General features: G+C 43.4%; 1 protein-coding gene across 1 annotated transcript; it reads left to right on the forward strand.

Annotated features, from left to right (window-relative positions):
* The first annotated feature begins 5808 nt into the window (after positions 1-5808).
* GSX1 (GS homeobox 1) lies at positions 5809-7613 on the forward strand. The gene is made up of 2 exons (XM_063957031.1): positions 5809-6490; positions 6900-7613. The coding sequence occupies exons 1-2, from the start codon at positions 6109-6111 to the stop codon at positions 7256-7258; spliced, it is 741 nt and encodes a 246-aa protein (XP_063813101.1). The 5' UTR covers positions 5809-6108; the 3' UTR covers positions 7259-7613.
* Positions 7614-12912: the final 5299 nt, after the last annotated feature.

Genomic DNA, 12912 nt, shown 5'->3' on the forward strand with positions numbered 1-12912 from the left:
AGGTGTACCCCTTGACCCCCCCTGTCACTGGCCCTGGTCAGAGCCAGTAAAGGAAGTGGTGTTATTTGTCCCTAGAACTACACCTCTTTCCTTCCATAAGATTTTGGAACCTTGCTCCTCTTATTTTCACCTGAGATTACCCTTTCACATGTAACACCTGCTGTACTTTCTTTTTTCCACTTGTGCTTATTGTTGTCTATAAACCTTTTTAATAAATACATTAAAAAACTAAAATGTAACAGCTGCTGTCTGCATAGTAACTTTGCCTATTGCTTTAATGAACATTTACAGGGAAAAAATGGGGTGCACTTTCCCTTTAGCATTTCCATTTATTTTGTACAGTAACATCTGGCACTATTGGCACTATATGTGTAGAGTTTGTATGTTCTCCTCAAATTTACTAGATGGTTAATTGGCCCATAACAAATTGGGTACAGCTTCCAATGGGTCTTTGACAGTTGTGAATGATTTAATATTCTCTGTGGTGCTATACCAATAAAATCTAATAAATCTTAGTAGTAATTTCCGATATCTCAAAGTAGGTACACCTAACCAGGAACATATTAGAAAAGGGAAAATGCAAGAGGCAAAGGGGGACATGTATCAAGAATTGGAGAGAGATAAAGTTGCGTAAATTAAAGTACCATCCAACCAGTTTATATGTGCAATTTTTATAGGCTGTGCTTGAAAAATTATAGGAGTTTTTTTTTATCTTTCTCCACTTTATCTCTCTCCAATGCTTTATACATTTCCCCAGAATCTGATAGTATTTCACTGAAAACATATGTTAATCTGTACATATTCATTGAAGTCTACATAGTAACTCTTTATTTTACACCAATTTAAACATGTCTCCAATGGAAAAATTGTTTTTCATAATTGAATTCTATTAATTAAGCTAAACCAATTCTTAATACAATGTCTTGAAGAAAAACGCTGTGTCCTGTCATCGCTACATTGCAGAACCCATTTCCGTTCACAGATGAGAATGGCGACTGTCCATAAAAAGGATATTTGATGTAGCACCTCTCACAGATGTTATGGTTTATTTAGGCTCTTGTAGTGCACTTGCAAGTGTTAATCTCTCACGCAAGTGCTGGGACTCTGCAATCTAGACTTTCCCCCAGTGCAAGTCATTACTGCCCCACAGTGGCGTAGGCTTATGATGCATAGCTCGGATCTAGCACTGGGATCCTGGTTACTACAGCTAGATCATTGGTGTGTGTGTGTGTGTGTGTGTGTGTGTGTGTGTGTGTGTGTGTGTGTGTGTGTGTGTGTGTGTGTGTGTGTGTGTGTGTGTGTGTGTGTGTGTGTGTGTGTGTGTGTGTGTGTGTGTGTGTGTGTGTGTGTGTGTGTGTGTGTTTAGAATTATCATTTATCAGGGAAATGCAATATAAATAAACTTATTATACAAAATGCTATCCCTAGCAGCGCATTGGGTCGCTTTGCGTAGGACACAAGGCCCAGTTTTAAGTGTAAAATTGTGCTTTTGCCCTTAGTACATAATACATCCCAACATGACCCTCTCCAGGAGGGACACAATGCTCTGCTCCTGGACTTCCCACTTAATTTATGATTGCCCTCACCTGTGGTGAAACACCTTTCTTATCCATTAGCCTGTTCAAAACAGGTAATGGCAATCAGAAATTAAGAGGGAAGTTCAGGAGCAGAGCATTCTGTCCCTCCTGGAGAGGGTCATGTTGGGATGTATGTTAGTACATGCCTGGGAAATACATGCATCTTAGCATCAATATTACACTATTTGCGTAAATCTGTCCTATCTGGAGAAGTGGAAAGTGTGATGGATGGTGTGTGTAACTGTGCTCATTTTATTGCCATTGACATAGAGATTTAAGCTAGGCGCACACTATACAATTATCTGTCCAATCAATGAAAATCTGGTACTGTACATATGGGAATAAGTGACAATTCAGATCATTTGCTGCCAAACACTGGAAAATGAACAGAAATTGTAGTTTAGAGAAATTTGTTCTGTTGTCATTTGCTTCCATACATTACCAGATTTTCATTCCATTGGACAGATAATTGTATAGTATATACCTATCTTTACACTTGTGATCCCTTTATCGCTTCATCCTCCTGGCCAAGATTGTGGCTCTTCTATGACTCAGAGTATGCACTGTGTTTTTGTTTTGTTTGTGTTTGTGGCTTGATTTCTTCTGGGGACTTGTGTTATTACTGCTCCGGTCTTTTGACAATCTCCTCAATCACGGTTATATGGATATTTGCAGTGGCAGAGCTATACAGATCAGCATATTTTTTAATTTTTTTTTTTGTTGTGGCCAGCATTCATGAGAAGCACCAAAGCATGCAAATATTATATATTGTTATATTACAGCTAGTTTGCGCTAAGCAGCTTTGCCACACAAGCAGGTAAATTTATATATTCAAGTTGCTTAACTATACTCTTACTGATATCAATATACATATTCATACTAGCATTTTTAAACATCAAAACGGGTATGGTTTAGAAGTACTTGTTTCCAATGACTCCATACCCACTAGTGTTTAATCCGAAGCCCTGACAGGTTTCTTCTGATGCTGTCTGATTGGTTTATCTGCAATGATCGAAAATAAATGCACTGGACCCCCTAACTGCCAGTGTGCAAGGGGCCCAGTCGTTGAAAGATGGGGAGACAGACCAAATACAGTAAATCCAATACTCTATATTTCAGTAAACAACGGTTGCACCAGTAATATTTTCAGTACGGGATATCAGTGAAAAAATATATAATCTTTCATCTGTCACCACACAGTAATAAGTGACCAAAAATGACTAATTTTCCATAACCACATTTCCGAGTGTATTATTTTTCATAGGTGTTCGTGTGCTACCTGTCTGATCTCAATTACTATGCTAGCAGGACGAATTACTCATGTATCTTGTGTGTGCAGCATTAATCCAAAATGATCTATCAAGCGAAACGAAGAGAACGTCATGAACAATTTATATTTCATGTCATGATATATCTATTTCTTATTTGTATATTAATAGTCAGTGACACCATTTGCGAATATCGTGCATGTTTGTTTCGCTGCGATTAATGCAGCGCATGTTGGACGCACATTTATAGTAACAACCATTCTCTTGTATCATTACCCCATTTACTATACATCACTTCGCAGTCAGCGCAACCACGGTGACTGCTGTTTGGGACCTCATGAAAAACATTCAAGTATCTGATTAATCAGTTTATTACTATTGCATGAGGTTGTTCCAGTTATCCGGACAGCAAATAAAGGTTTCGTTTTGGTATGGCATTAAACCAGTATCTTGTAAAATATTGTTTTCTTTGGCAGATGTTATCGCTACATGTTTTGAAATAGACCACATGTTCTGCAGTAATGAGATCACAAAGCATCGTAATAGCTAATATGACTTTAATAAATTAATTTATCTATCTATCTATCTATCTATCTATCTATCTATCTATCTATCTATCTATCTACTGTATCTATCTTAACTCTTCCATCTCCAAGAGGACCAAACACACACACACACACACACACACACACACACACACACACACACACACACACACTCTCTCTCTCTCTCTCTCTCTCTCTCTCTCTCTCTCTCTCTCTCTTCTCTGAATAATTATAACTGTTGAAGAAAATAACTGTTGAAGAAAACAGGGACTATAACGAGAATAACGGGACAAATGGGAACAAAGTTTATAATTGATCAGTTGCTATTGGCTAGCATATACAGTAAGTGCATGTTTGCTCCCACACTACTGTTGCACCTTGAGCCCAGGCTGGACATGATTGGCACTGGATGTCACTAGCATTGCCCGGCAACGCTGTGCCCACACTTGTGCACCAGTGTCCCGAGCACAATTACAGAACAATTCTTCTCAGACTCCATGCCACAGAACAGGGGAATTGTCAGGCAGCACAGTAGAAAGTGCCATCAGCTTTGAAGTGTTTTCCCCCTAATGGCTGTAAAGGGAAAACAAATGTCTTCCTAATACTTGGTTCTATCATGGACTTGGTAATAAGAGCACGGATCCTGCCCAAAGTGTGACAGAGTTCTCTTTGTGTCTGCTTATCCTCTGCTGTCACACACTTTAATTCGCTGCTCTTTATCTCGCATTCAAAACTTTCTTCAATGACATTCAATAAGGTCCAAGCTGGAGGAGAAGAAAAAAAATGGTTATTTTTTTTCCCCAGATATTCTTCCCAGTAGTTTGCCCGGGGTCCCCATTCAGGGGGAGTTAACTCCTTCCCCTCGGGCGCCTCAACTGGTTCCTCGCCTGAGGGTAGGGAGGTCTGCAGGTGCAGAATTGGTTTATGTCCCTAACCCCCATAATATCATCATTTTATCCCCTGCCTGCCCTGCTTATCCATCTTCTCAGCCTCACTCCATCAATTATGCAGAGCAAAAGGCTTTGTGTGGCTTAACAGTCCATATCATATTAATATGTATTACCTGTTAAACATATTTATTTATACTAATAATTCCTAAATGAATATATTACATGAATTACAATGGAATAACCTTCATGATTTGAGTTTCTCCGTACATAAAGCACTGTTGGGAAAACATTTATACACTATTTAGTAAATGAATAATAATTTACAGATTATATATCTTGCATCTTGATAAAGGCTATATATATATATATACATATATATATATATATATATATATATATATATATATATATATATATATATATGTTATTATTTGTATTAATATTATATTCCTGTCTAGTTGAGCATTTTGTACTTTTCTTAGAGTATTTTTTTATAATGTATAAATCCCCAAACGAAAATCATGACGCTGTTTGCTAATACAATAATTTCCTTGAAGTTGGTTGTTTATGGACAAGCGCTGAGATCATTGTAAATTATTGAGGATATTAAAGTAAAATGATAAGATTTAACAGTGTGTGTGTGGTTTTATATATATATATATATATATATATAGTGTATGTATATATATATATATATGTGTGTATGTATATATATATATATATATATATATATGTATGTATATATATGTACACGTGTGTGTGTATGTGTGTGTATATATTTGTGTCCGTGTGTATGTGTGTGTATACACACACAACCATATATTTTACACACACACACACACACACACACACACACACACACACACACACACACACACACACACACACACACGGCTGTAAAGGGAAAACAAATGTCTTCCTAATACTTGGTTCTATCATGGACTTGGTAATAAGAGCACACGCACACACACACACACACACACACACACACACACACACACACACACACACACACACACACACACACACACACACTCTTATACAAATGCAAAAATGAAGAACAGAGTAAATGCAATAGACGAGGAGACGTAATGGGAACACACAGAACCATTCTACAGGTGGCGGAATAATGGTGAATGGAGCTGACCTTTATCACAATTTAAATAATACCAAACAGTATTTTCATATAACAGGAATGGGGTGAACCTGCTTATATTCAACAGCGCAAAACGCCAGGAGATAAAAGAATATTAAATAGCCAGGGAATAGGAAAATAAATCCCAGAGAGGGGAGATGAGGGTGGGAGACGCCTGCTACGGCCTGGGTGGGGCTGACAAGAATAGAGTACATTATGCAGTTCATTTAGTTAACAAGTGAAATAATGAAGAAGCGTGCAGAGGGAATGCCAAGAGAAAGGGCACAAAAAGACTATTGAGTGCACTGGCCGCTGCTGTCGTAGCCATCACATGGCAGGAACGCTATATAAGTTGTGGGAGTAGTTTCAGCACCACACTGCTGGCCAGCACCCTGTGCGCACTGAGCTCTCCTGGGAACAGCGAGACTGTACCTCCGCCACACAGCCTGGGAACAGCGCTCTAGAGGCAAGACCCCAACTCAGTCTGGGGACAGCACTCTCTGCAGACTGTGCCACAGCTACACAGCCTGGAAACAGTACTCTATAGACTGAGACAAGACCCCCTCCGCAGCCTGGGAACAACACTCCCTGGGGACAAGACCCCTCTCCACAGCCACTCTGGAGACAGACCTCAGGCACTGAGCACCCATAGCCACCCTGAAGGAAAAAGACTGGGCGCACCACACTGCACTCATGCCTCGCTCATTTCTAGTGGACTCCCTGATCCTCAGGGAAAGCAACGAGAAGAAGGTGGAAAGTAGCCCACCCCTCTTCCCCTATGCCGTCCACCCTTCGCACCCACTGCACGGATTGTCTGCTGGCTCCTGCCACTCTCGGAAAGCCGGGCTCTTGTGCGTCTGCCCAATGTGCGTCACCGCATCCCAGCTCCACGCACCGCCGCCAGGCATGCCTCTCCTCAAGGCGTCCTTCTCCTCCTTCAGTTCTCAGTACTGCCCTACAGCAATTGGGAGACAACACTCAGGATCCTCTGCACTGAACCTGAGCCACGGTCCAGCAATCTACCAGACGTCCTACCCCATGCCAGACCTAAGGCAGTTCCACTGCATCTCTGTTGGTAAGTCAGGAGCACATTGTCCTTTCAGTAAATTCCATGTTTGAAACCTAATATTTACTTGGAAGACAACAGTTGTGTTTATTAAGTTATAAATGTGGTTATTATAAGGATGTGCGTAACCCTAATAGCGTTCATTTAACATATCCATCTTCCTCCATATAAACGCATTTTTTAGCTTGTAAGCATGTTTAAATAGCCTGTAATCAAGAGGCAGATACTGATTCTTCTTTAAGAAACTTTTCTTACTCTCACAAGTGGTGTGGGCATTACATCCGTAAAGGCGCACTTACTGCGTCTTGACCATGCGCACTTGCTGCGCCTACATTCCAACATCACTATGAGCAGACTCACGTTGTCTTATTTCGTTCTATACTTAACTGACTTTTTATCTTTGTGTTTTCCTCTACAGACAGCCCATCCAGCCAGTTACCCAGCAGTAAACGAATGCGCACAGCGTTCACCAGCACCCAGCTCCTGGAGCTAGAGAGAGAATTTGCCTCCAACATGTACCTGTCCCGGCTCCGGCGCATTGAGATAGCCACTTACCTGAACCTCTCAGAAAAACAGGTCAAGATCTGGTTCCAGAATAGGAGAGTCAAGCACAAGAAAGAAGGGAAGGGTAGCTCCCACAGGGGCAGCTCTCACAACTGCAAATGCTCATCCTTTCCACCCACAAAATGTCTGGAAGATGAGGATGATGATGAGGACCTGGTCCTGTCTCCTTCATCTTCCGAGAAGGAAGACAGAGACCTCTCCCCAAGCCCATAGTCGGAGACCCAACAAGAGACTTGACAGACACTTCTGTATATATAGCGCAGACTGTCCAGAGTTCCTATTACGTTGTCTCTATCAGAACTGGTGACTCAAAGCTATCGCCCCACCGAAAAAGTGTATTTAGGTTTTTGAAGTGTTCAACGTTCAATACTTCTTACTTGTGATTTCTCCTCCCAGTCAGTAATTGCAGATATCTTGTATTTTATTCCAAATTAACCATCGTTGGCTAAACCATGAGGTACTAGAATGTGCCAAATTCGGCTTTGGGTCCCTGTGAATATGCCTGAAGGTCTGTTGTCTGTATAATATATGTCTTACCCTATTGTTTATGTACATTATAAATATTTATTTATTTATGTAAAACAAATAAACCTTTTCCACAACTCATATATACCTTTGTGTGCTTTCTAAGGGTATTATAGCTTGCATACTCCGTTATTAACGTGTTTCAAATGTAAAAGATGGCAAAAAGCCATAACGTGATGCGAAATGACGTACTGTAATAAACAACCCACTGAACTGGAAGTATGTCATTATAGTGGTGTAACAGATATTACCAGCTCTAATCAGTGTATTGATAATTCACGGAAACAAGTGACATATTACGCAACCCCTACATTGGATGATCTTTTATGAGAAGTGAAATATTGCAACATATTCAAAGTATAAGTCTCACGTTGGAAGTCATATCTCAATCAAGAAACGTTTGGTTAAAGAAAAGAAAGAAAAAGAAATCCGTCAGATTCGATTGTCACAAATCTCTGTTCTAATCATCTTTAGTAAAATTGTTTAGAAAAGAAAGAAAAAAAAAGTATAATTCCAGGTATAGGCGTCTATATTGTGTATGTATTCAGGTGTGTCTACAGACACACACACACACACACACACACACACACACACACACACACACACACACACACACACACACACACACACACACACACACAGATATTTCGAGATTTCGATAGATGGGAGAGAGGTAGAAGATGGATAGATAAATAGATAGATAGATGATAGAGAGGGAGGGGATAGGTAGATGCTAGATAGATAGATAGATAGATAGATAGATAGATAAATGTATAGATAGATATGTACACACACACACACACACACACACACACACACACACACACACACACACACACACACACACACACACACGTGGATAGATATTTAGATAAGTGGATTATTGATAGATAGACAGATGATAGAGCGAGAGATAGAGAGATAGCTAGATAGAGATAGATAAATAGATAGATAGATAGATAGATAGATAGATAGATAGATAGATAGATAGAGTAGATGGTACAGAGATAGATCGATTTTGTTACTTGATAAAAACTGTATTATTAACCTTTCCCAGAGAAATACAACTTTTTAGAACATGTTATGTGTACCTAATTGGAAATTGGCCATACTTTTTGTGTCACTACACATTGCACCTCATTTCACTGAACATATAAAGGCCATAATAAAAACTATCATATTGTAAGAGGAAAGGATTTCAATAAACTACCATACGTCACATTAAAATGACTTACAATTTGTGGCTTGATATTGAATGTAAAATGATTTTAGGGACATCAGTAGAGACCCCAATTGTTCACCAAAATGCTGAAGGAAATGGCACTGTTCCATAACTCGGAATACATACGATTTACTATACGATTTACTGATAGCCGTGATCCCGGCTGCCATGATCCCGGCCACCAGTATTCCGGCAGCGGGGCAAGCGCTAGAAATCCCCTTGCGGACTCGATGCGCTCGCCATGCTGTGCTCACCACGCTGCAGGAACGGTGGCTCGCTGCACTCGCAACAGGTTATATTCTCCCTCTGGGCGGGATGTACTAATGTACATCGCCGCCCATCGACTCCCTGCGCCACGATGCTGATCGCATATGTACTAACATATGCGATCAGCATTGCGGAGGACAGCTCTTCCGATAAGAGCTGTCCTCCGCGATGCGCAGCGGCAGCCTGACTTCCGGGATTCGGCCCCAGGAGTCAGTCTGCGCATGCGCGGGGTGACGGGGGCGGCCGCAGGGCATGCTGGGAGGGATCCGATCGGATCCCTCACAAAGCGCCGCGGAGAGAAGCCCATAGGCTTCTATGGACGTATGCCAGCTATAGCTGGCGTACCCCGACGCGGCGCTGTCCTACCGGCCGGGGGTTAGTACATCAGGAAAATGCGGTAAACAGGGAGTTTACCGCATTTTCCGCTTAGTACATCCCGCCCTCTGTGAGTAAGAGTGTTGTGGACACCCATAAAGGGAGAACAGCCTGTGGCGCTGGTAACCGACAGGCGGTTCGTGATTGCCTCCCCATACCTGATGTATGATCTAGTAATTACCAGCAATGCCAATTGTATCAAGCAGGTGGCAAGTTTATATAACTTGCGACAGTTAGCGTGTAACATCCCTCAAGGGTACACTGGGACTTGTAGTGCTCCTCAGCTGGAGAACCATATATTACCTACTGTATTTGATTTGTAGTTTATCATCACAAACACACCAGAGGCAATGGAGATGCCTTCCTCTGCACTCCATGCTCTGTAGGGACACCTGCATGTACAGCAGCACCTATGTGGTTTTCAGAAGGATCCAAGTGTGACTGCTGCTCCTCCAATGGAGTTCTGCGGCACCCCCACTGTTTCTGAAGAGTTAATTGGCTCTGTCCCTGGATCCCTGGTAACACCTGTGATAGGGGACAGGACAGCTCGCCTCTGGTAACGCTCAGCCTGAGCTGCAGCAAGCGACATTGCATTTGCTGCTGCAGCCGGACTGTGGGATGGGTCCCACCAGTGAACGTTGCAGGATGGCTGAATCTCATGAATCTGATCCAGACCCACCATCCATTGTCACACAGCGTAGCTGGAGCCCTGCCAATTTACTATGGGCTCTGGTCCATGTAGACCGTCTGAACGCACTATCTGTATATTTCTGTATGTTGTGTGTGTACACACATTCACACAAAATATTTGTTTTCCCCCTTTTTAAGGGGGGTGCCTCACACACACACACACGCACAATCCTGCATACACATATGCACATAGCCCCACAGTGTTGTGTCTGGATCTGGCTGTACCCTTCTTCTGTAGATGGTATGGTCTCCCTAAGTAAAATCATGCATGTTACATAATCAGAGACGTTTGAAGGGGATGGTGGGTGGAAGGGAAGCAGCAGCATGGGAGAAGCTTGCGAGGATTTCTGGCATCAAGGACAGGGCTTCTTAGTTTTATGAACACTATTGTAACTCTAGCAGCATGGTGGCTTAGTGGTTAGCAATACTGCCTCACATCACTGATATCTTGAGTTTAGTTTCTGGTCAGAGTTTGTATATTACAGATTTCTCCAGCATGAGCAGGGACTGAAATGAATGGCATGTACAGTGCTGCAAAATGTATCCACCTAATCAGGTCAAGTCGAGAGAAAACAAGACCTTTTGGTACTTACCATTTACTGTAAATCTCTTTCTCTGACTTCAGCTGGGGGACACTTCATAATCATGTAGGGGTGGGAGGGAGTTAGTGAGGAATAAAGATGTCAGCACTTAATAAGCTAAATTTAAGCTCCTCCCCTCCTGCCTCTCCTGAGTTTGAACTTAAAAAGCCTCAAGGGTAGGATGAAGAACAAACTATTATCATCTTTCTCATATACTCAACCAATAAGGGAGAGATCGAAGTGTCCTACAGATGATGTCAGAGAAAGAGATTTGACCGGTAAGTACTAAAAAAATAATAATAATATACTGGGGAACACTTCATAACAATGGGAATGTACAAAAGCTGACCTTAGGGGAGGGTTACCTGTAACCCAGACTTACCTGTACTTAATACATTACGTCCAAAGTCAGATTCACTGGGCACAAAGTCATGAAAACTGTAAGAAAGAAAACTCAGTGCTGACCTACTCCTTTCAGCACTTAATGAAAACTAAGAGGGGTTTGGAGGGGAGGGGCTTATATAACGCTAAAAGTTAACCCATTAAGTGCTGATGCCTCACAGGGATGTAGTTGGCATCACGATGTATGTGATCTCAGCGTTCCGAAGATCGGTGATGGAATCCCGGTGGTCAGAAGACTAGCGGCAGAATCCCAACAGCTGTCAGAATGCTGATGTCGGAATCCCGTCAACTGGAATCCCGAACTTAAGTATGCCGGGAAGGGTTAAGGTTAGGCTGCAGGCGGAAGGTTAGGGCTAGGCTGTGAGGGAGTGGAGGGTCAGGGCTAGGCAGGAAGAAGGGGGGGTTAGGGTAAGGCTGTGGCTAGGGAGGGTTAGGGGTAGGGTGAAGATTAGTTTGGTTCCCGCCACCTGTTGAGATTTTGTCAGTCAGGATGCCTGCATTGGTAATTTGACCACTGGCATCCTGACTGCCAGTATCCCATACACAACCCCATGGTTATAAAATATCCCCCAGATGAAGGAAAGAGAAAGGCTGCATACAGGTGAAAACTCCATAACAAATATATATATATATATATATATATAAAACCAAATGATCCCTGCACTCTCACACAGCTCTGCCAACCACTGGGGTGCCAATCAGAGTCCGACCCACTCAAAGGTGGGACCCATAGTACAATACAGGATGAACCACAAAAGTGGAACAGATAGCACTCACCAGATTCCAAAAATAATTTCAGCAAAAAGAATATTTAATACTAGGTGCTTCATCGCGCCCTACGGGCACTCTTCACACCGTCGCAAGGGGCTACGCCCCCTTAACCCTTGCATGCCTTTCTGGGGTTCAATATTTGTATTATATGGAGTATTACCTGCATTCCTTTGTCAGTGGTTAAATATTGCACAATGAAAGGGCGTGCGATGGTGAAGGAGGCACAGCCCCTTGCGACGGTCTGGAGGCGCCGTGAGTAGGGGAGGGGCAGGTACGGGTGGTGCGGCGGATGGGGAAGGGGGTCTGGAGGCGCTGCAGGTGGTGGAGGGGTAGGTGCGGGGGTGCCATGGGTGGGGGAGGGGTGGGGGGGACCGCAGATGGAGGAGGGTGTCTGCAGATGCTGCGGGTGGAGGGGGAAGGTGTGGGGGGAGACATATATGGGGGGTGGATGGTGGAGGGGGTCTGGAGGTGCTGTGGGTGGTGGAGGGGCGGAGGAGTGGGAGCCACGGGTGGTGTAGGGGGTCTGGAGGCACAGCGTGTGGGGGAGGGGTGGAGTGCCGCATGTGGTGGAGAGGAAGGTGCGGAGGTGTGGTGCATTGAGGAGGGGTCTGGAGGCGCTGGGTACTGTACCTGCCAAAAAGGTAGTTGGAGGGCATGCAGTAACAGGGCCAGGACAGGCGTGACAGGGTCAGATCACGGGTGACAGGGCCAGGATAGGGGTAACAGGGCCAGCATAAGGGTGAAAGGGCCAGGATAAGGGTGACAGGGCAAGGCCAGGGGTGACAGGGACATGACAGAACACAGGGCACGGGAGAGATTGGTATTAGGGACAAAACAGTGGTGACAGACAGATGTGTCTTACCGGAGTCACTGCTGCTGGCTGCTGCTGTTCCACTCCAACCTGTTGGGATGTGCTGCTGGTGGAGACTTGGCATGGCTGACTCTCTCAGGCTGGAGTCCTGCTTCCTCTGCCCGTCAGCATCCCTCCCCCCCTCCTCAGTCACACACCGCAGACCTCGCGCAGCTGCCGGGCA

This window comes from Pseudophryne corroboree, chromosome 2 (genome assembly GCF_028390025.1).
Source record: "Pseudophryne corroboree isolate aPseCor3 chromosome 2, aPseCor3.hap2, whole genome shotgun sequence".
Taxonomy (NCBI): Eukaryota; Metazoa; Chordata; class Amphibia; order Anura; family Myobatrachidae; genus Pseudophryne; species Pseudophryne corroboree.

Coding starts and splice junctions, on each gene's coding strand:
- GSX1 (XM_063957031.1), top strand. CDS start 6,109: ATGCCTCGCTCATTTCTAGTGGACTCCCTGATCCTCAGGGAAAGCAAC. Junction 6,491..6,899: donor GTTCCACTGCATCTCTGTTG/GTAAGTCAGGAG, acceptor TTTCCTCTACAG/ACAGCCCATCCAGCCAGTTA.